We start from the raw sequence: 24,830 nt of genomic DNA on the forward strand, positions 1-24,830 counted from the left end.
GCTAAGGGGGGAAACGAAGTAGCTGAGAATTAAGTGGCAACTCCAAGCAGACCTCTCTGGGTTCAGCTGTCCCACCCGCCAGTGTCAGTCATTTATGGGAAAGCCTCACTCGGTAAGGTCATTTCGAAGAGATAAATTTCACTCTGTACACATAGACACGAGGTTCCAGATTTGCATGTTCAAGCACCGAACGCTGCTCCCTGGCACAAAGGTTAGTGACTCATGCAGACCCAGTAAGCAGCCTTTGTTTCAGAGGCCCCCATTAGCTCTAGCAGAGTGAGATGTCGGTGGAAAAGCAACCTTTGCTCAGCCGTAGACGGAGCTGCAGCCTTTCAGCACCACAGAGCTTGGGCAAGCTAGTAAAAAGACCACATACTTATATACTGCCGGCCTGTGCTTTATCCTGTGGAGTCCCCCATCAGCCAGGTTGGCTGCCCTGGTGGCAAGGCAGGACATCACCATGGGACAGATGGAGTCTGGGGATACAAAGACAGTGGTCAGCAAGACCCAGCCATGCCCATGACTAAGAGAAAAAGCTTTCCTTTCTTACCCTTTGTTCTGCTTCTACTTACTACAGTGGACGTATTGCACCTCTCCCCGGAAAAGATAAAAAGTTGAATGCCAATGACATGTCTATGGAGTACAGAACAGCACTCAGAGCAAACAACAATGCCCTCATATAGGCAGACAATCCTTTTTCCCTTTCTGAAGTCACAAAAGGCAACTCTTCTCCTAAGCAGACCCAGAGACCACCTACCCAGAGAACACTGCCTCTAAAATCACATTGGGCTCTACATTCAAGGTGTGAATGTAAAAGCATAAGAAGAGCCCTGTTGGATCAGACCAAAGGCCCATCTAGTCCAGCATTCTCTTTGGCACATTAACCAACTAGATGCCTCTGGGAAGCCCACAAGGTCAACAGCCCTCTCCCATTGTCCCCCAGCAACTGATACTCAGAGACCTTTGAATCTTAAGGGAGTGCACATAGCCATCATGGCTAGTAGCCATAAATAGCCTTATCCTCCATGAATTTATCTAACCCCTCCCCCTTTAAAGCCATCTAAGTTTGTGGCCATCACTACATCTCATGGCACTGAATGCCATAAGAACTATGGGCCATGTGAAGAAGGACTTCCTTTCATCTGTCTTCAGCAACGCATGAAATTTGGCTTTCCCGTGTAGTTGCACAAATCACAGCACCTCTGTAGATGCAATGGCCTATTAATGATCCAAAACTATCCAACATTAATGGTGGTGATCCTCGTTTGCCGAAAAATAGGTTACTTAATTCAGAACAAGGCTGGGATAGAAATCCACCAAGCAAAATTCAGTACATACCAGACTGGAAAATTAATTGATTTTTGTACCTAACTTAATTATTGGCACAATGAGGTTTGAGGGCCATAAATATACACATTCTGGAAGTTTTTGGCAATTGGTCAACCGCAGGGGAAGAGAACCTTAGGCCTGTGGGCCAAATGCGGTCCTTCTAGGCCTCTATCCAGACCATGGGACATTCCCAGGCCACCACCCCCCCAGGCTACCCTCTTCACTGGTCCAGCTCTGTGCCCTCCTTGAGCTCCACCCACCTGCACAGTCAGAAGGATCACTAGGGGCAAAGATGCCTTAAAATTTATTAAAATCAGGCAGCAGATTTTTAAAAAATTTAAATATCTACTCATACTGCACAGGATTTACATACTGCTTGACCATCAAAAACCATTTAGCCATCAAAACATGTAATCTATTTACCTAAAAAACAGAATTAAAATGTTGATGAAATCAGGTATGTATTAAAAACAAGCTGACCTAAAAAAATTCAAAAGACAAATTTATGTAAAATCACAGCAGTTTAAAAATATAGAGAGACATAATAATTACATGTTAGAATTCATGTATTGGTAGGCTTGCCAAAACAGGCACCAAAAACAATACATCAAAGGTGCTTGCCTAATATCAATGAGCAGGGTGTTCTAGGGTAGTGATGGGGATGCCTTTTTTTTTAGAAAGATGAAAACAATGGGTGGCAGGTACCAGCTTAAAAGAGGCATCATTCACTTCCCCTTCTCACAAACAGAAGGGAATTCCTTCCCTGTAACATCACTCACTACAAAGTGTGCACGCACCATACAAAACCCAAAATATGAAGGGGTTTTTGTCATAGTTATCGCTACAACCAATGATTACAGCTCCCAATCTTTAATCATCAACAGAGCTGTTTAACATACGGTGCTTGAGCAAACTGGATGCCCCATGGTGTTTCGCCACTAGTTATCCTGGCACATGGCAATGGTGAGCGAGGCAGAATAAATGCAAGACGTGTTTATCGCCACCAGGTGGAGTCACCTCCCTAACTAGCCAGAGGCAAGTATCATCATCCTGTGGCTTTGTCAACACTTTCCAAACATCTCCTAGTGTGTGTGACCCAGATACTTCAGAGCAAAGCTCAGTGAGGAGAGTCAGGTGGCAGATCTTAACAGGGGAAGCTGCATCGCCCTCCCCTCTTCTGATCACTACACCAGCCTGTCTCCTGGCGCGCTCATCGGCAGCGACTCACCTTGGCAGCTAGACACAGATATTGATTTGTAATTTAAATACGTTGCAGAAAGGCTCCAGGCATACACTGCACTAAACTGACCCTGAAGCTTTGTTTAATCAGGACTTTAAAGAGAGAGAGAGGTTTTAATTAATAAATACCCAAAGTTCCATATGTGGACAAGGGTGGTAAGACAACAAGCAGACTTGTTTAATACCGATACATTATCAAGGCAGTTCCTTCTGTGCAGCAACAGGAGCTAATTAGCTATTTTAGAAAGCAAAAATAGATTTAAAAAGAGGTCTCATTTAAATTCTCCGCCTGCTTCCCATCATAAACAAATGACATTCAAAACTTCAGGAATGGTGCACAGAGCACTGTTCCTGAGAAGGGAAGGAGGGAGCAGAACCTTCAACGCACCAGCCCCTCTGAGTAATTTTGATCTAGAAGATGATAAAGAAGAGCTCCTTTTTCTCCTGACAATGAGACCTTTGAAAATTTAGCTCTTGGTTTCCCTGTGGGCAAGCGCTCTTCCCTTTAAAAACTCTGTGGGGTTGGGTTTTGTGGCTTTACGTAAACGATCATTCAAAACATAAACCATAGGCCCAATATCCGCTTATTCCCTGTGGTGACCTGAGCACCCTTAGCCTCTAACAACTATATTCCAGTCTACATCTGTATTTGAACTATTTTAATGTGTGTGTTTTTTAAATATGTGACTTTTTAAAGTTGTTTCATATGTGGAAGTGTTTTTAATAGTTTTATCCTTTTCTTGTTTTCTGGTTGTCACTGTTCTACCTGTTTCATAATTGTATACTGTATTTCACTGTTGTAACCCACTCTGGAACATTACAGCAAAGAGCAAAGTGAGAAATCTGATAAAATACATTAACAAGAGAAAGACTGCAACACTCTTAGTTCCAACTTACCCAATAAATAATGGACCGGGGGGGGGGGGAGATGAAAATGTTCTAGTTCCTGTCTGACTGAACCTCCAAATACAGAGACCTCCAGGCCTCAAAGTCAACCCTAGACTTGCTTATCATCTGCATTTTAGCACTGTAAGAAGCCACCTCTGGAGGACAAAGCCAGACAGTGCCGGTGTCACTTCCTGTGCGAAGTAAAGAATTACATTGGAACAGAGCTGGAACACTGACATTAGACAAAACAAAGCAAAAATCTTTTGAGAAATAAGCACCCCAGTGTTAATTATATTCCAAAGAATATAATGATGTGGGCTTTCCAGAAAATTTTCACCTGGAAAATTTTCCAGAGCAAATTAGGATAATTTGCATTGTGTAATTTGCATTGGGGGGAATTCTGATGCCCTAGATAGTGATCTAAATTAGCATGTTGACTTCACTTGCATTTAGCAAACGAAGGTAAACACTCTGAAGTTGCCAAGCTTGCTTAATGTTCTATTTTCAAATGTCATCCATTTATTGTGAAATGGAAAATTTTCCATGGAAAAATTTAGTACTGGAAAATTTTCTGCACATCATTGTTCTAAAAGGAAGAATGCAGAGTAAAGAGCTGGAAGGGGAAGCAGACAAGGGAATGGCCACAGAACTTACAATTACAATCCACTTCAAAGCTTTCGACAGGTTTCATGTGCTTCTGTAAGGCAAGGTAAAGGAGCAGTGGCCTCAATAATCGCAAGAATTTCTGGCATGATGGAGACAATGGATACCTGAAACTGAGCAACGAAGACTAGCAAGCAGTGACACCTGCCAAGATCCAGCATGTGTGAATCCAAGCTAGACTAAAGAGTGCAAATCATAGCAAGCTGGCCACATTATTACTGTAGGTGATTTATGGGTCTGCTAGCAGAGCAGGTGAGAGGTCAAAACACATCAGGCGCTTTGTTTCATTTAAGTAAGTCTCTCTTTAGAGCAGGGTGGAGAACCGGCAGTCCTCAGACTAGTTTCATGTGGCCAGCAGGAAGCAAGTTGCTATGCAATCCTGCAATGATACAAACTTCACCCACTTTTGGCTCTGGCTATGAATGACCACCATCAGAGGGACGCAGATGGCACTGTGGGTTAAACCACAGAGCCTAAAACTTGTCGATCAGAAGGTCGGCGGTTCGAATCCCCGCAACGGGGTGAGCTCCCATTGCTCGGTCCCTGCTCCTGCCAACCTAGCAGTTTGAAAGCATGTCAAAGTGCAAGTAGATAAATAGGTATCGCTCCGGCGGGAAGGTAAACAGCGTTTCCATGCGCTGCTCTGGTTCGCCAGAAGCGGCTTAGTCATGTTGGCCACATGACCCGGAAGCTGTTCGCTGGCTCCCTTGGCCAATAAAGCGAGATGAGCGCCGCAACCCTAGAGTCGGCCACGACTGGACCTAATGGTCAGGAGTCCCTTTACCTTTATGACCACCATCAACAGCAGCCCCCCCATATCCTTAATAGGAAAAGAGGACTCCCTAAGGCAAGAAGGTTGCTTTAGAGAGACAAACTACGTGAATGTTTAGGCCCTGTTTCACTGGTGACCATGAGCCAAACCGCACAGCCACTGTTAGATGCTACTCTTATCCCAGCCAGGATCTATTCAAGTCTTCCACTTCCCTTCTCTACAGTGAAACCACTCACTAAGCTCTGTAGTGTGCGAGCTCGGCCCATGCAGCTTCTTTCAATCTGCATCTCAAAGTAGCCCTCTCAGGGTAAGGCTGCCTCCAGAAACTGATCTTGGCATAGCTGTGCATTTGCTCCATGTGCACATGTTCCACGGAAGGAGCAGTATCCTGAATAACAATGGCTGGAAACTACCAGAGGGGAGAGTGCTGTTGTGCTCATGTCCTGCTTGCAGACTTCCTGCGAGTAGCTGGTAGGCCCCTGTGAGAACAGGATGCTGGACTAGATGGGCCATTGACCTGATCCAGCATTATCTTCAATAACTCCCCCTACAAATACACACACAACCACAGACACAGCAATATGCAGCTCTCTTTTCCAGGGGTGGATGGGTGCTATCTAGGGATCTTCTATCAAGATAATTCTGTTTTGAGATCAAAACATTTTTCCACCACTCAAAACTTCAGTAATCTAACTGAAAATATGGTTAACCATCCCACCCATGAGAAGTATGATGGTGTTCACACAAAACGCACGTATTAGACATTACCTGTGACATCTACTAATTATATCCGGATAGCTTAGTTGGCTAAACACAGGGATCAGCAAACTTTCAGCAGGGGGCCAGTCTACTGTCCCTCAGACCTGGTGGAGGGCCAGACTATATTTTGGGGGGGAGGCCGGAAATGAACAAATTCCTATGCCCCACAAATAACACAGAGATGCATTTTTAAAGAAAGCACGCATTCTACTCATGTAAAAACAGCAAGCAGGCCCCACAAATAATCTAGAGATGCATTGTAAATAAAAAGAGACATTCTACTCATGTAAAAACACGCTGATTCCCGGACCGTCCGCAGGCAAGATTTAGAAGGCGGTTGGGCTGGATCCGGCCCCTGGGCCTTAGTTTGCCTACCCATGGGCTAGAGCAGTGTTTCCCAACCTTTGGTCTCCAGCTGTTTTCAGACTACAATTCCCATCATCCCTGACCATTGATCTTGCTAGCTAGGGATCATGGGAGTTGTAGTCCAAAAACAGCTGGAGATCCAAGGTTGGGAAACACTGGGCTAGAGCATGGTGCTTATAAGGCCAAAGTTGGAGATTTGATCCCCATATGGGACAGCTGCATATTTCTGCATTGCAGGAGGTTGTAGCAGATGATCCTCAGGGCCCTTCCCAACTCTACAATTCTATAATTCTATGACTAACACCTGCACCATAGGTTGAGAAATAAAAATTAAAAAATAAACCTTTTAGTGGCTGAGTACCCCCAGCATTTGTGTAGCCCTTTAATCAGATCACATTTAGCAATTCCCTGACTGGATTTTGGAATTTGTCTTACAATGCATAATTATGGTGACAGAAGGAAAAGAGGCCTGGTTAACATCCTCTGAGATTAAGTTTTGGGGGAAGAGCAAACGACACAGCCAACTCTGACTACTTTGAAGGGGCGTTACTGCATTAGTAATACCTTCTAGCTGGTATTTTGACAATTTAGTTCCATAAATTAAAGAGCTCCATCCTGCCATACTATATGTGAAGATCAGTAATTAGCCGGGAATACTTGTTTTTATGCATTCTGCATCTGATGTGCTTTGACTACTGCTTTCTTTCCAAATAAGCCCTGCTAAATGTATTCTGTTTTGCTGTGAAATCCCGATTCAATTCATACCCAAAGGTTTGCGAGAGTGGGACAACGGCTGCTTTTAAACCTGTCTACCGGCAGTATCCCAAAGGCGAACCCGAAAGCCAAGTATACTTCCCCAGACTATGGGGCAAACTATGCTTTTGGGTGGCGACCCCACACGGTTGGCGGCTAAGCAGCTTAGTGCAGAATCAGGACAGCTCAAGGCAGCAGCCACTAGTGGCGGGAGAAGATGCGATTCAAATAATCTGATTGAGAAAGAACTTTCACATGAAGCAGGCAAGCGAATGGCTTGACACACACTCCCCTCCCTCTCCCGTGCTGTGGGCAAAGGGGGCGGGTGATCTGTAAGCTTCGGCACTTGGCAGCCTACACAAAAAGATCAGTCGCTAGATACCGGGATCTCCCCCACCCACTCTTCCTTCAAGATAAGGGCCTCAAACCACCTTGGAGCTGGCTCTTGAGTACACTCTAGATAGTAGGCCTCGTGCCACCCTACAAGTGGGCTTCCTAGGTCCAGATAGGATGAAATGTTGACAACATCAGCTAGGGAAGGTGAGGGAGGCCTTTGGTAGTGCCAGGGCCCTGGGAAGTACTGTAAATGCGTATCTGGGCTACAGTCGTATTGTCACAAAAATAAAGAAGTTAGCACTAGATATCAAAATCAGCGGGGGCGGGGGAGGAAAGGAAAGGAGTAGAGGCAAACCTCAAAAGGTGCTGTGAAAATGTTTATTAGAGTAGTGGTGTAACAGCGGCAACATTGATTTCATACCTCCTGCAAAGTTTTTTTTCTTGAGGGTGTACACTCCAAAAGAGAGAGAGAGAAACCTCCCCATGTAGGAAATGTGGAATTATTATTGCCTCTAATGAAGATCTTTATGTTAGACTAAAAACCTCATCAAGTGCTGCAAACTTTCTGGAGAACCTCTGTGACAAAACATCATCCTTTGAGGTTCCCCTCTCTTTTTCTTCCTAAGTTGTCAGCCATGTACAGGCTCTCACAGCAGCTGAACAAACTTGGTTGTTTGTGGCAACAACTTTTTCTTTGTGTATGTGCTTGGAGGGCAGGGAATGGGCCATTTGCACAGCTGCAGCTCCAAGTTCCACCTGTGTTTCCAGAGCAACAGTGGTAAGTCTTGGGGCTTACAAAAGACAGAAGGTCTTGGATTGAAGAAGCCAGCGTCTTCAGCCAACGCAGTAGACCATATCGGCAGTACCGGTGGACTTGTTTCATTCCACGTTGGCTTGCATCTGTGTGGCATCTTGTGATCAGCTCCATGAGTTACCATAACAGATTCACATCCTCTGTCTGGTATGTAATCAGAGTGACCTGTGTCATTTCCCCCACGCACAAAACATTCCCCTGAGCTGCACAGATCTTCTGCCTACACAGATTTGTTTTCTTAAAAAAATCCTACCATGAATCGCCTCGTCCTCCCAGTATTTCCTACTCAGTTGCTCATCATGGTGTGTACTGGGGCTGAATATGTACAACCATGAAAGATATAAATTAAAATTTGCCTGACCATAACTCTTTTTTTAGCCACATACTGATGCAGGGACTTCCACCTACAACTGTTCTGCAATGTAGTTAAGCTGAAGTGGAGAAATTTGTCTGCCCCTAATGTTTCAATTGTATGGAGTATGTGCAAGCTGTATAGTGTGCATCTGGGAGATTCATACATGGAAGTTTTGAATCTGCCATACAGAGAATCTCAGCTTTTTTAAATAAAAAAAAAGTTTCTAGTCCTCATGACTGTAATGTGATACTCAAAAGTAGTTGGACAGTGACTAGTGAAAAACCAGAACTCAGAGGAGGGCAAATAGGTTGGATTACAGCAATGTGTTATACATGGGGCTGCCTCTGAAGACAGTTTGGAAACTTCAGCTGGTTCAAAATGCAATGGTCAGATTGTTTACTAGAACAAGACTGTTTGAGCATATGACACCAATCCTGGCACAAGCTGCAGATTAGTTTCTGGGCCCAATTCAAAGTGCTGGTGTTGACCTATAAAGACTTACACAGCAAAAGACCTTAATATCTTAAGGACCACCTCTCCCCATACAAACAGCCCTGGCCACTGCGCTTGTTACCTGAGGCCCTTCTCTTATGTCCTCCATTCCAGAGAGGTTCACAGGGTGACAACAAGAAAAATATCCTTTTCTGTGGTGGCTCCCCGATTGTGGAATGCTCTCCTCAAGAGAGGCTCACCTGGCGCCATCATTACATGTCTTTAAAGGTAAAGGTAAAGGTACCCCTGCCCGTACGGGCCAGTCTTGACAGACTCTGGGATTGTGCGCCCATCTCACTTAAGAGGCCAGGGGCCAGCGCTGTCCGGAGACACTTCCGGGTCACGTGGCCAGCGTGACATCGCTGCTCTGGCGAGCCAGAGCCGCACACGGAAACGCCGTTTACCTTCCCGCTGGTAAGCGGTCCCTATTTATCTACTTGCACCCGGAGGTGCTTTCGAACTGCTAGGTTGGCAGGCGCTGGGACCGAGCAGCGGGAGCGCACCCCGCCGCAAGGATTCGAACCGCCGACCTTTCGATCGGCAAGTCCTAGGCGCTGAGGCTTTAACCCACAGCGCCACCTGCGTCCCACATGTCTTTACATGCCAGGCAAAACCATTCCTCTTTAACCCAGACCTATGGCTGTTAAATAACCTATAGCCTATGAAAGTGTGGAGGAGAGGACTGTTACTATTAAGATTATTTAGCTATTAGGCTGTCTATCACTATGCTTTTTACTATGGTTTTATTTTTTAATAATTAATTTTTTGTAATGTGTTTCTAATGTTGTACACTGCCCCGAGATCTTTTGATAAAGGGTGGTATACAAACTGAGTACCGTATTTTTCGCTCTATAAGACGCACTGGACCACAAGGCGCACCTAGTTTTTGGAGGAGGAAAACAAGGAAAAAAATACTCTGAATCCCAGAAGCCAGACAAGCAAGAGGGATCGCTGCACAGTGAAAGCAGCAATCCCTCTTGCTGTTCTGGCTTCTGTGATAGCTGTGCATCCTGCATTCCCTCCATAAGACGCACACACATTTCCCCTTACTTTTTAGGAGGGAAAAAGTGAGTCTTATAGAGCAAAAAATACGGTAACTAAAAATAAATAACATAACATAACACACAGATACTGCAGGTCAGATGGACGGGAAGTCTACTTCAGTTCAAGTGCCTACCAGACGTACACTCCTAGCACAAGCCTGCTGCCATTGCAAAACCACTGACAAGGAAAGGAAAAAAGAAGTGGCTGTCTAGATTGTTCTCTCCAACCCCTGGAGAGGGCCTCAGAACAGCATTTATTGGAATACACCCACGTCCAGGTCTGTGACCATATTTGTATCATGACTAAAGCTTGCCATTAGCTGGCACTGCCAGGAATAGCTTAAGAAGAAGTGCATTAAGAGCTCAGCAGTGACCATTAGCAATGGCAGGAGATGGTCTGCAGGGCATCCAGAAAGCATTTCAAAATGCTTGCAAGAGCAAGAAAGAGCAGGTGTGAATGTAAGCACATGTAAGGGGAGGCAGGGTTAGAGCTGGAATGCCTGATTGATTCCAAACACACACACACACACACACACACACACACACACACACACAGTTCCTTTAGCAATGGTTAGGGGGTTGAAAGTATTGCTGCCTGAACAAGCTCTCAAGCTCTGGGAGGAAGACCTTTCATTGCCTACAGACAGCCACCCAATCTTAAACAACTCCTAACCCACAATAATACTACAACCAGACTTAACACGGACACTGGCACCAGAGCCTGCAATAAACCCAGATGCCAACTTTGCTGCCACATACACCCGGACAACACCATCACTGGCCCCAACAACATCACACATACCATCTCAGGACTATTTAATTGCTCATCGTCTAACATTGTGTATGCCATCAAATGCCAACAGTGTCCTTCAGCTCTCTATATTGGACAAACAGGCCAAACCTTACGCCAAAGAATAAACGGACATAAATCCGACATCAGGAACCACAAGACAGAGAAACCAGTAGGAGAACACTTCAATCTCCCAGGACATTCTATACAAGATCTCAAAGTAGCTGTTCTATTACAAAGGAATTTCAGAAATAGACTGGAAAGAGAAGCTGCTGAATTGCAACTTATCACCAAACTTAAAACCATGGAGAGACCTGGTCTGAACAAAGACATTGGATTCTTATCTCATTATACAAGACAAAGCCATTTTTCACCTTCTCACCCCTTGCTTTTTCCTGTAAGACCTATTGCAGTCATTAAGAGTCGTCAACAGGCTCATCACAGCTATCTGCCAATCACCCTATCCCACCACCCTTCTGAGTAATACCCCTCCCCACCTTCTCACTATATAGAAGGGTCTGGTGACTTCTGTTTCAGTGTATCTGAAGAAGTGTGCATGCACACGAAAGCTCATACTAAGAACTAACTTAGTTGGTCTTTAAGGTGCTACTGGAAGGAATTTTTTTATTTTGTTTTGAACAACAGAAATCAGCTTCCTCTGGTGTTTGGAAAATGTTCAGTCTGTTAGACCATCTGGTAAGTCCTTTGGGACAAGAAATGTGATTTCTGCTGCCGCCTACAAACTGTAGCAGATACATCAACACAAGGACATGTGCAAAACAAAGGCAGGCTCTCTGAAAATGGAAGCAGATAATGAATTAAAAGATAGCTGATGTCATTCACTACATGAACCTAAGCCTCTTGGACCGAGAAGATCACCTTGCATACCATGTAGGGCAGCTGTACCGAGCTTCACAGAAGCAATGGTGGTAGTGGTAGACAACAAATGCCTCAAACAAAAGGAACAATACAGAAAGATTGGAATATAACAAGCAATTATGGGTACAGTCATAAACTAAGGAGAAAAGACTGCCCAAATTATGTAATGAAAACATGATTCAGGCAGAGACCCTTTCTGTATCGTTCTTTGCAAGAAAGTGAGAAAGGAGTCTGACAGTTTTAACAGACTTTGGCAGTGGCAGAAGTGAGGGTTGCAGTAAGTGTTCAGCTACAAAAAAAAAGGAAAAACTTGCAAAGACTCAGTTTGGATGCACAGCACTCATAAGATGAACATATGCTAGAGGAGGGGTAGGCAACCTAAGGCCCGGGGGCTGCATGCGGCCCAATCACCTTCTCAATCTGGCCCACGGATGGTCCAGTGATCAGTGTGTTTTTACATGAATAGAATGTGTCCTTTTATTTAAAATGCATCTCTGAGTTATTTGTGGGGCCTGCCTGGTGTTTTTACATATGTAGAATGTGTGCTTTTATTTAAAATGCATCTCTGGGTTATTTGTGGGGCACAGGAATTCGTTCATTTCCCCCCCTCCAAAATATAGTCCAGCCCACCACATGGTCTGAGGGACGGTGGACCGGCCCACAGCTGAAAAAGGTTGCTGACCCTTGTACTAGAGTTTTCTAGTGTGCCTGCACTGTGAGAGCACCTGTACAGAATGCAAAGTCACTTTAACCAAACCAAATCAGAGCATTCCACTAAATATATCCAGGACAGGAAAGGTCGGGGCAGTAGGCTGCTAAAGTAAAATTCTGCCCAAGATGGTCAGGCACAGATTTTCCTGTATTTAATATTTTCCAAAGCACATGAGCCTGATGAAAGGTTCTGTCTTAAAACACAGGAAATAAGACTAAGTCTTCAACCAGCCTGAGGATATTGCAGGAAGCTGGACAAGCCTCTCACACACAGCAGATAGCAGTTGTGACAGTCCTTTTCTAAAAGGCAAACTGAATTCTACGCTGGAAACTCTGCATTTAATAGCAACTTGTAACCGATCCTTTTACTTAGCAGATATTTTTAATCCAACAAAGTGTGAAAGGAGGACGGTTAACATTACAACACAGCCCACACGTCTGCTTCAGTGCTATATTCAATACAGCTTATGTTCTCCCATATTATCAGCATGCCATATATTTTCCTTTATTGGGCAAAAAGTAAGACTTGCTGTGTAGCTTTTGTTCTACCACCCTGCCTTACTATCAGCATGAGCCCCAAAATAATTCTCTGAGTAATTTTTCCCAGTTCACCAAAAGGCCTATATAGGATTATTATTTTTATCATTTCTGCCCTCTGGAAATAAACACAAGATATATGCATGCATGTGAAGACGGGGATAATTATGCATTTTTCATATTCACTAAGCATGCAGCAAAATGGTGGGCACAGATGGATGAATGGCAGACAGGCACTCTCCAATGGCCCAGTCACCATTTGGCATCCATCTTGCCGTATGTTCCACAGACATACATGTTCCCAAAATCCAGTTCTCTGTTGAGATCTCAGGAAACTCTGAACATGGAAAAGCTTTAGAAGCTAAAGAGTTGGTTTTCTGCAGCCACAGAAAACCAGTGGTGCTACAGCAGAGTCCATCAAAGTGGTGCCCGCCAGATGTTGGAAGCTGAGGTATTGTTTAGGGGTTTTTGCTTTCGGTTGTTGCTGTTTATATTTTGTATCTTTATTTTGTATTATAATTTATGTGGAAATTGTTCAATTTGGCTGTGTTCTTTTTGATGTTTTCTTTATTGTTTATGACTACTTTTGTTATGTTTGTATTTACGCAATTTTTATATGTTGTAAGCAGACTTGAGTGTGGTCTTAACTTTGGAAAGGCAGCATAAAAATAAAATGATGAATGGATGGATGGATTGGTGTTGCACTCCAATGCCCATTAGCCCCAGCCAGCATAATCCTTGGCCAAAGATGATGGGAGCTTTAGTCCAGCAGCTCCCTGCTTTATGGCAACCCCATGAATCTTCCTCACCACACACAAAAATTATACAACTACAATACACATCATCATCATCATCATCATCATCATTATTATTATTATTATTTAATTGTAGAGGACAATCTTGCACTAAGGAATAAATTACACCACATTACCATACAAAATCCGTCAATGGAATTATAGACAACTACAAAAGTGGTTTGATCCCATCTCCAAGGCCTTATTTGGTTACTTAAAAAGCTTTCATATCACCGGCAAGCTACCACATACTATTGGCACAAGTTTACTGGTACATAACATACACACACAATTACACCCCAGGGGACAAAGTCATATGAACAGCCGAGAATCATTTCATATTTTAGTGGGGATCAGGAGCAGTTGAATCATATAAGGTAACCATCTGAGGCAGTGCCCTTCATCCATGGTTGATCTATCACAGTCAAAGCAACAACCTTCAGGAGGGGAAGGACTCCACTTCATTATCAGAGTGGAGAGGCGTTGGTTTGACTTGTGTCAGCTCAGGGGGTCACCTGGGAACACAAAGAGAAACTGGAGCTCCAAAAGAGCTGAAGGCTAAATATAGAAGGCTCACCATATCTAGTTGAGAAACCGTCTCATTGTGTGTCATGAACAAAAGCAAAGAGAAAACCCACGCATAACACTCCTCCCTTCTATGTCACCCCTACTGCTAATAGTTTTCTCTGCTCAACCTTCCACAACAGGGCATTGTGGGGGTTCGTTGTGTTCCACAATTCTACCCAAGCACAGAGTTTGTTGCTGGGTGCAGCTTTCAGAAGGCTGAGAATTCCTGCTTTCTCGCTCTTGTTCTCTTTCTCACACATGCACACTTTGAATTTTTGGATGATACGTTCCAACCAATATGATGCAATACACACTCTCTCTCTCTCTCTCTCTCTCTCTCACACACACACACACAGAGAGAGAGAGAGAGAGAGAGAGAGAGAAAGAGAGAGAGAGAGAGAGAGAGACAGAGACTGTGTTCCTGGTCTCCTCTTTGGGTTCAATAATGCACAGCCTTCAAAATTTCCCTTGCTTGGCGGATATGACTGGCAGAATCCGGGACCAGGGAGAAGAGTCGGTGGAAGAAGATTCGAAAAAGTTTAAAGACTATTTATAAAAATATTGTAAAATTAATGAGTGTTAGAAAAATGTTGGAAAGGAGCTATATGGCTTTAGTAGAAATATTACAAGGAATTAAGTACAAATAGATTGTTAGAGTATTAAAGGGAAAATAAAGTTAAAATATGTTAAGACAATTATATATTAAAGGGAAAAATAAAGTTAGAATATGTTAAGATAAATTACAGGACAGAAAACAGAGGAAGATGGAAAGGAATTGCTGAAACAGTTAATTAAAGTGGAATACAAAAAGGGAGGTGTGAGGAGGTCATTGAAACAAGTAAATGAAAGTTAAGATACTGAACTTATTAGATGTGTTTTAAATTGTGTTTGTTTGGTTTTGTTAATTTAATGTTTGGGGGTTGGTGTTGTGTGGTGTTTTTGTTTTTGTATTGTATTGTATTGTTTTGTTTAATTCTTTGTCTTTCCTTTGCAGTTTTTAAAATGTTAATAAATATTATTTTAAAAAACAAACAAACAAAATTTCCCTTGCTTGTTCATGCCACTCCACTAATGCCAACAGCACTCTACACCGAGATTATGTGGGTTATTTTCCTTTCGCCCCATCCAACTAGCTATCACCTTTCTATTTAGGTCTCTCTTCTGTTAAAGCCACATGCTCCCCTTAAGTTCCTGTTTATCAGGAAGCAAGGTACTTGCATTCACTCACAAATCTGTTGTGTACCAAAACAAACAAACACGTAGAGCAGGGAAGCCAACACAGTGGCCTCCAGAAGATGCTGTACTACAACTCATCCCCAACCACTGACCCTGCTGGCTGGGACTAATGGGAGCTGGAGGGTACCACTTTGTCTACCCCCTGTACAGAATGCACTTTTCTCATTACTGAAGAACTGCAGCTAATCCAATGACCCCCTTTGCTCCCACCCACCCACTCAAAATTAAGGATCTAAACCGCAGACCATATGGCATGTCAGTAACGCAGGTCTAAGCCTCAATACTTCTGTTATTAGAAATTAAGCAGTACTTCCATATCCTTTGCCAGCATAATTTGTAAGCTCTTTATAATCAGAGCAACATCCTCCTCCATAAAAGTCCCCATTCCAGCAAGTTCTCTATTTGTCACCCCCACTTAGGACTACATTGTACCAAGGCTATGTCCAAGTATCTCTTTTTAATATCAGTGCTGAACCCAAACAAAACAAAACAAAACAAATAAATAAATTCCTTCCAGTAGCACCTTAGAGACCAACTGTTAGTTATTGATATGAGCTTTCGTGTGCATGCACACTTCTTCAGATACACTGAAACAGAAGTCACCAGACCCTTATACAGTGGTACCTCGGGTTAAGTACTTAATTCGTTCTGCAGGTCCATTCTTAACCTGAAACTGTTCTTAACCTGAAGCACCACTTTAGCTAATGGGGCCTCCTGCTGCTGCCGCACCGCCGGAGCACGATTTCGGTTCTCATCCTGAAGCAAATTTCTTAACCCGAGGTAATATTTCTGGGTTAGCGGAGTCTGTAACCTGAAGCATATGTAACCTGAAGCGTATGTAACCCGAGGTACCACTGTATATAGTGAGAGGGTGGGGAGGGGTATTACTCAGAAGGGTAGTGGGAATGGGTGATTGGCTGATAGGTGTGGTAAACCTGTTGACGACTGTTAACAACTGCAATTGGTCTTACAGGAAAAAACAAGGGGTGAGATGGCTAAAAATAGCTTTATCATGTATAATGAGATAAGAATACAATGTCTCTTTTCAGACCAGGTCTCTCCATGGTTTTAAGTTTGGTAATAAGTTGCAATTCAACAACTTCTCTTTCCAGTCTATTTCTGAAATTCTTTAGTAATAAGACAGCTACTTTGAGATCTTGTATAGAATGTGGGACTTATTACCAAACATCTGAGTAATACCCCACATATATCTACATCTATCTAAACACACACACACACACACACACACACAGAGAGAGAGAGAGAGAGAGAGAGAGAGAGAGAGAAACATACACATTCTACCTAGACCACTTAAAGGATGAGCACAACCAAGTCCACCAATATACCTAACAGCCATCCCCTTTAAAAACCATAAGCCTATGCAAACAAGAATGTTTTTGCCTTATTAAGCAAATTTGCAGTATTAAGTGTTGCCTTTTTTAAAAAGCACAGGGTACGCCCCCACTCACACTTTGCCTCTAACACACAGTTATCCGGTCTATGACTCAAGGGCCATTTAGTTCAGCTGTTTGCCTAAAAAGGCAGTATTGCCCACCCAGTCTACCATGTGCCACAAGTAGAAAATCAGTGCACTCCAAGAGGTTACTGCTGGGAATCAAGTCCATATGATTCATTAGCCATGCCAACCCGGTCTCATGCAAGTGTCAAGGCACAGGTAGCTTGGGGCCCATTGTGGTTTGCCCTCTCTCAACACGGCTCAACATTAGAACATGAAAGTACAAGGGTGTGGCAGCCGAGGCTCACAACGTCTTGCCTGGGACCAGTTCAGACAGTAAGCTAAGCTATGTTCCCTTCTGGGATGTGTTTCTTCTCAGACATCACTCAAAGTACAAGCAAGATCAAATCCGCAGGCACCATACGATATATGAAAACATGACCCTACTGGAATGCTCTTGACATGGAGCAGGTCAGGCCTCAAATTCAGTAGGGCAGAAAGAACAAAACTGGCAAACAGCTCTGCACATGAAGAACTGCTCCCCTCCCTCCACAAGAAACTAAGAATTAAAAAGCCGTCTAAAGGGAGCACTTGCAGGTTTCCTTGCAGGTTTGAGACAAGCCTGGTTAAGACTTGCAGGGTGGCAATACTATACAGCACTGCACACACACACACACCCCGCATACATGAAAACAAATTTTAAAACACACAGGCACTGCTGGAATTTCCTCCTTCTTCCACTGTTGCAGACTCTTGCATACAGCTTCAATTTCATTGGACCAATCACGAACAGCACTGTTAGTGCAAAACTACGTATGATGTTAAGATGGATGTGCTAAAAATTGTACTAATGTGCCTGCTTTTATTTTGAAGCAGCAGCAGCTATGGGTCTCCAATCCAGATCACACTTGTTTCCTGCTGAAAATCACCCCCTACACGCTACCCCCCCCCAAAAAAGGTACTGTTTGAAATAAACACTACATCTAGGACAGAAAGCAATGAAGGAGCCATTTTCAGCAGAGAACTTTTGCAGGGCCCTGAGTCAGATTTAGAGAACTTTCTGGATCAGGGCCCTCTGGCATCCTTTTCCACGAAATAAAAGCAGGGAGGTTAAAGCACACTTGTTTAAGCACATAACTACTGTTGCATATAGCTTGGCTCTTACGAGTTAGGGATGTCATCTAGGAGCCAGTGTGGTGTAGTGGTTAGAGTGCTGGACTAGGAACTGGGAGACCAGGGTTCTAACCCCACCCCCTCTGCCATGAAGCTCACTGGGTGACGTTGGGCCAGTCACTGCCTCTCAGCCTAACCTACATCCCAGGGCTGTTGTTGGGATTGAAGGAAGAGAGGGAGAATCACGTATGCCACCTTTAGCTCTTTGGAGGAAAAAGTGGGACATAAATGCAATAAATAAACAATACTTCTGTTCATATTCCCCCAAAACATTCAGAAGGTTGTTTTTGTTTTTGTTTTTTGCATCCTCTCGAAACGGGTAGGGTAGGGAAGCTTTTCCTGTGACCTTTGATGCACTAGTGATTATCGCCAAGAACTCACAGGTCTTGTTCTTTTCTAGTGAAACCCTTACTTGGTGATAATGACCACTGGATGCAGTAAATGCAGAAGTAGTAGGCTACAGCAGCAATACGGAGACTAGAAAGAAAATCCTAAGTAATGTTTTTATTTCATTTGTATTTTTGCCTTTCACCCCAAAGTACCACTTTAGCATGATACAAAGTTTTCAGGGTAGGTAGAACTGAGAAACATGTCCAATGTCACTTCCCAAGCTTTATATGGCTGAACCTGGGCTTCCCACATCCTCTAGAATGCAACACTCTGGTCACACTGGGGGTGAGAAACTAGCTACACTATGTTCTATATTTTTCTTCCACACACAAAAATAGAGTATTGACATTCAAACTATGCAGTACACTTGAGAGGTAAGAGCTTCACTTCACAGCAGAACTACAGATGCAGACTTTCCCCTCCTATTCATCTCCTGTTAGGAATTTTAGAGTATTCCCAGCATCTGCCCTATTACTGCTGGGTGTCATCTTCACTGCCAGGTCTAGAATTTAGAAGAAAATTAAAATAGCGCACTGTCCCCCATCTCAATTCCCCTGTTGCTACCTTCCTCCAGTAACCCCTACCCCAAGCATACCTCCAAGACAAGAACAAAACTCAAAAGGCAATTAGTGCTCACCACCTGCCACTCATCAGCCCAATTAGAAGAATTACCAAGCTACAACCCGGATGCATGTACCATGCACTTCCCTCAATCAGCACTGCAGCCAATTATTCTACACTTCCCTTAAGACAATTACAAGGTACAGAAATAGGCCTGTTGTCAAAATGCAGGAGCCCAACCTACAGCAGCTCTGGGTTCAGAGGAAGTTGCCGCTTCCTCTTCCACAACCTCACACCCACATCACACTCAGATTATGAGCAACTGTTTTCCCAGGACAGAGTGTTGTGGGTGCCACATTTGTGGTGATATCACAGCCCTGGAATATCAGAACAAGCTACCTTCCCATTGTTTCTCCCACCACTTCTTATCAGAACAGAGGGTTTCTGGTGTCAGTAATTGAAGACAGGGTAATGAATGAAAGCTGAAAACAGGCTCTCCCTCAGTTACTTTTCACCACTGCTCCATCCCAGCTAATAGGCCCTTGTTGATATGACCCATCACAGAAATCCTTTTTGCCCACAGCACTTGGAGAGAGGGCTGAAGCAAGTGATGAAGTGCCATGGCTGCCCTGCAAATACATGCCAATTAAACAGCGGCAAGATTCTGAACAGACATTAGAAATGTCATTTATATAGCACATGCCAGGATAGCTGTGGGGCTTAAACGATGAACCAATCTCTCCAACGAGAGATTGTCCTTAATATGTCAATAAAACAGCTTGTGCTATCCTAATCATCCCAGTTTGCGAAATTATTTTGAGCAAGTCTCAACTCTATGCATGCTAGAACAGAGAAATTAACCCATCTCCCTAATTTGCAGATAATTGCATGTGTTGGGCTATGCCCAGAGATCTAATCCGGGCCAAAAAAGACATGATGCCAAAGAATATCCTGGCAAGCACATTTTCAGGGTTGGGAAGTTTTTTGTCTCTTGAGATGACAGCACATAAGCATGGATTTACTTCCACTGTAGAGCAGGGTTAAGGAACCTTGTGGCTTTCCAGATATCGAACTCAAACTCCCGCATCACCCCAGGCCAGCATGGTCAATAACCAGGGATGCCAGGAGTTGTACTCCAGACACACCCAGAGGGTCGTAGGTTCGCCATCCCTGCTACAAAGCATCCCACCTTGATTGAAAAGCAAAAGAACAAGGTATTCTAAAGTACTGTCAGGCAACACTGACTGACTGAAGGGGGGGGGGGTAATAAAAAACTGCACAAACTCCTGTGCACCAAAGCCAATGGAAAGTTTTCTTAAGCCAGATCAGCCGAGCCTAGCTTTCAGCAGGCATGCCTGAGGGATGCAGAACTCACATTCAATCACAAAACTGTGTGGGTTGATGGAGCTTACCTAGTGAAAGCAGGGCCCACAACACTTATGCTGTGGAACAGCAATAACAAGCAAAACTGATCTTCAATAATGGCAGGAAGGGGGCATGTTTATTATGTATCATCAAATGCTATATAGAAGTAGTTTTCCCTTCTCATCAGGAAAGCCCTGAATGTTAAGGACACTGTGCTACTCTAAGGTGTAGGCTCCAAGTGGTAATTCACTGCAATTTGGCACTCACTGATTTGGCCTCCAAGTGACCTGATATGGGACCCCATTCTGAATGCAGTTAAGTTCTGAGTGAAGACTCAGCAGCCACAACACTCCACTACTCCAGTGTAGTCCTTCAGCTGTGGAGAAATCTAGCAACATGCTATGGCTGCTCTCAATTCCTCTCTCCCATCAGAAGAAAGGATGTGATCGATGTACTTAGGCTACCAATGCTTTCATCCTTTTCTGTTTCCATATTAAGATCAGGAGAAAAAGAGCACAAAAAGCAGCTGCCACCAAGTTACATTGCTCATTCCTGCCAAGTGGGCACATTCATTGATGGGGGCGACTTTACTGTTGCAGCAGCATCCAACTTTTTGGGGGTTTTTTTCCTACTGTAAGGCAGGAGTTGTGCAATAAGCATACAATGCTAACCCAGTTCTTTTTTTTTAAGACCCTAAGCAGCCTTAAAACCTCCCCAAATATGCATATAATTTTTTCTGAAGGCATTTAGTTTTCACATCAGAAGCAGCATGTTAAGGTTGTATGTTTGTAAAATTCAAAGACAACGTTTTATTAGATTTACTTGCAATGATGTCTTGGCTTTCTTTTGGTGTGGCCCAAGAATCTCTGCTGGGGTCCACTGTAATTCATGCACACAGTGTGCACTGATACAACACATCTTGTAATTCATACCTGCTACATCACACCCATTTATTTTCCATGCTTTGTTGCTTAGAGTCACATTCCAGAAAGTTACATTCCAGAAAGTCAGAACTGGAAATTTGAGAACACTACTGCTACAATAATGCTGCAATATTCAAGCTTCATGTAAGACACAACATAAGATCCAATAAAACTTGATTTGGAAGTGGGGTATATAATTAATATATATATGTGAAAAGGAGAGAGAGAGAAACCAGATGCACAAATGCAGCTCCTCAGTACCCGTTCAAGACACCATGTTGCATATTTTCTGGCATCACCACCCTTATCATAATACAGACAACTTCATATAATTTGTCAGGAAAGGAGTCTCCATGCACTGTAATTATTTCCTACATCTTGGAAGCACTAGTGAACACACTCTCTTTCACAACTGGATGCTATCAGAGGAGAGCAGTTCTAATTGGCCTCTCTCTTTCCTCTCCTGGTAGTATCCAATTAGAACTGTTCCCCTCCTCCTTTCCAAGTGTGTTGGCCAACCAGAAACAGACAGTGAGGGGAGCACCCTCAAAGATCTGACTATGGTTGGGCTGGGCTGCAACAGTGAGAGCTGTCTGTGGTTGTAACCATCACTTTCTCAGGTTGCTGTGAAGTCTGCTTTGCAATTTTCCCCACTGGATTTATGGAGCTCAAGTGAGTGGAATTCAGTAAGGGATGGGTTGGTAGCAATGCCAATGTTTACGTAGCTCCCCTTCAACATGCGCTACATGGGCAACTGACTCAGTGCCCCCGCCCTTTAAAAGGGCTGCTGCTGCCATAACTGTTCTGGCTAGCCCCCTGCTCTATCAGTGGAAAGAGCAACAAGCTTGACAAGGAGGGACTAGGGAAGCAGGCATGCCACGAATAGGAAAAAATGTATTTGCAAAGCTATGTCTCCCCACCCACCTATGTGGTCTAAGAGCTGCCAGATTCAGTATGGGAGTAGGTCATTATACTTTAAAACAGTTACACATAATTTCAGAAAGTGAAGCTTCTCTCATTTTAGTGAGATTATAATGGGTTAAGCTTCTCCCTTCAAAATCTACAGCAAGCGCTGCTGCTGCTAAAAAAAGGCACCTGTCTCCTTCTGCCACAGAGTCTAGCTATCTCCTAAACAATTATTGGTTAATGTTTCTATATTTATATCCCATATTTCTTCCATCAGAGAACCGAAGGTGAACACAAGTGGTTTCAAGATAGTCAAAGTAGTGGTTTCATGTGCTTTCAGATCTATCATGCTGTTAATAGACCACTTTTGTATGGTGGGGGAGGAGTCACTAACTTCCTTCTGGCATTCCAAAATGCGCAGTAGCTTTTCATAGAAAGCAAACACTTCTTCTAACTATCATCATAGCCCAAGGGGGACAAAACTAAAGCACAGACATTTAGATTTGTGTGGAATTCAGCAAAGGGAGAGGCAAGTGGAAATTCCTAGGGATGTTGGGAATCACCCTGGAGCAAATATGGATTTGCATTTCAGGTAAGGCAGCAAGTCTATTGTGTGAGGTAAGACAAGAACCTAGCCAAGTCCCAAGACATACAGTTTCTGGCGGAGATAGCTTTGTATGACTGCCTGGTAGTACACAACTGCGGCTCCAGAAAAAAAATCTAAATAGGATTTAAATACCTTACTGTGGTAATAATAATAATATTATTTGACAGGCACACAAGAATCTGCCTTAACCTGACATAGTGTATTGGTCCATCTAGCTCAGGGTTACCCAAGCTCGGGTCTCCAGCTGTTGTTGGACTGCAATTCCCATCATCCCTAGCTAGCCTGACCAGTAGTCAAGGATGATGGGAACTGTAGTCCAAAAACAGCTGGAGCCCCAAATTTGGAAATCCCTGATCTCGTTCAGTACTGTCTACATAGACTGGCAGCACCTTTCCAGAATTTCAGACAGCAGCTCTTTGATAAAGAAGGTAATGACCAAAGAAGGAATAAGACCTACCACAAAACTGTCCTGTCACCATCTCATATCTGGCCCAGCTGTCTCTTCTGACAACTTGCCTGAAGCAAGATTGGTCCCTGACCAAACATGTATACTGCACAGTATATGCAAAGGTGGTGCCACAGTTGTCTGCACTTCCTGAACTTGCCATTGCATGAACTTGCGGTGTTGCCTTTGCTCAGAGGTTGAGTGAGTAGAGCAGCCCCTTGCAAGTAAACACTTAAAACCCAATGAATTTATACGTCGGTGCTCAGCAAAGGTAAACAGGTCAGAAAATCTAGGGATGGTCAGTTTGTGAGAGGTGGAATTGGAGACATGTGGAGACAGGTGGAAAGGCAGACAGTGCATGGATGTGTTTTGCCCCTGGAATGTATTCATGTCTGAATCTTCTTCATGTAATTCAAGTCTTGAATTGCTCAAAAATGTCACTTGGAATGCTCCAAACCTGCCTCATGTGCCCCTGTCTGCCCACCCCAACAATACACTTTAAAATGTCCCTGAAAAGTCCTCGAGACAAAAGTGGTAAAATTTACCAGTAGCCTATTAGTGCTGCAGCCTGCTGGTTCTAGTACCAGCCCACTCATTCGTATGGGCCTACAAAATCCATAACCATCATAAAGGTAAAGGTAAAGGGATCCTTGACCATTAGGTCCAGTTGCAAATGACTCTGGGGTTGCGGCGCTCATCTCACTTTACTGGCCGAGGGAGCCGGCGTACAGATTCCGGGTCATGTGGCCAGCATGATTAAGCCGCTTCTGGCAAACCAGAGCAGCGCACGGAAATGCCGTTTACCTTCCCGCCGGAGCAGTACCTATTTATCTACTTGCACTCTGACATGCTTTCGAACTGCTAGGTTGGCAGGAACAGGGACTGAGCAACGGGAGCTCACCCCATCGCGGGCATTCGAACCGCCGACCTTCCGATCGGCAAGCCCTAGGCTCTCTGGTTTAGACCACAGCGCCACCCGCATCCCATAACCATCATACATACCTAATATTTAACCCAAATGGTCTGTGACCAGAGTGATTGCTGGTGGAAAAGCTTGCAGCTGGGAACAGCTACTGTCTAATACTCACCAACTCACCAATCCTCATGTCAGCAGCCATTCCAAAATGCAAACGTAAACCATGTGTAAACTACCTCAGATGTGCTCTCCTTTTATGGCTTTCACACCCAGCTCCTCTACCCCCATCCCTCCAGTAAATGAAACAGCATACCTAAGTTTTCCCCTATATGTCAAATCACGCAAGTATGTATAGCTAGCTGCTACACTTAGCACATCAATAAAGCCTCCGGGTGCCTTGTTTATGCCACCCTTGCTCGTCATCTTCCCAACACAGTGGTCCTGGTAAAAGCAGACACTGCTAGAAAGGGGAAAGTGCATGCAAGTGCTGAAGGAAACCCATATGGACCTGCACCAATTCCATCACACTCTGTTCCAGAGTTTGGGGGGGGGGGAGGAATTAGGACAGTCAACCAATTAAGGAATTTAATTAGTCTGCTGCCTTTTAGGGATTTTGAGATCCTGAAGGAAGTATGACATAACTTGCAATTTAATAAAGCTATCACTCACTGTTTTAAAAAGAAAAATCAAAGGTGACCTTTCCTTCCTTTTCATTTCCTATTATAGTAACACATCAGAACTGAAATAGCCTAAAAATTAACAAGT

General features: G+C 43.8%; 1 protein-coding gene across 8 annotated transcripts in view; it reads right to left on the bottom strand.

Annotated features, from left to right (window-relative positions):
* The window catches only part of DGKZ (diacylglycerol kinase zeta), a 138,673-nt gene that overhangs the window by 77,507 nt on the left and 36,336 nt on the right, over window positions 1-24,830 (bottom strand). Inside the window, exon 2 of one of the 8 annotated variants that reach the window (XM_079950834.1) lies at window positions 377-476. The exons of the other annotated variants lie outside the window; for them this stretch is intronic. Within the exon in view, the coding sequence (XP_079806960.1) occupies window positions 377-462 (86 nt within the window). The 5' untranslated portion in view covers window positions 463-476. The remainder of the gene's footprint in view (window positions 1-376; window positions 477-24,830) is intronic. 8 annotated transcript variants of the gene reach the window in all.

The sequence above is a fragment of the Podarcis cretensis genome, assembly GCF_951804945.1.
Source record: "Podarcis cretensis genome assembly, chromosome: 1".
NCBI classification, from domain to species: Eukaryota; Metazoa; Chordata; class Lepidosauria; order Squamata; family Lacertidae; genus Podarcis; species Podarcis cretensis.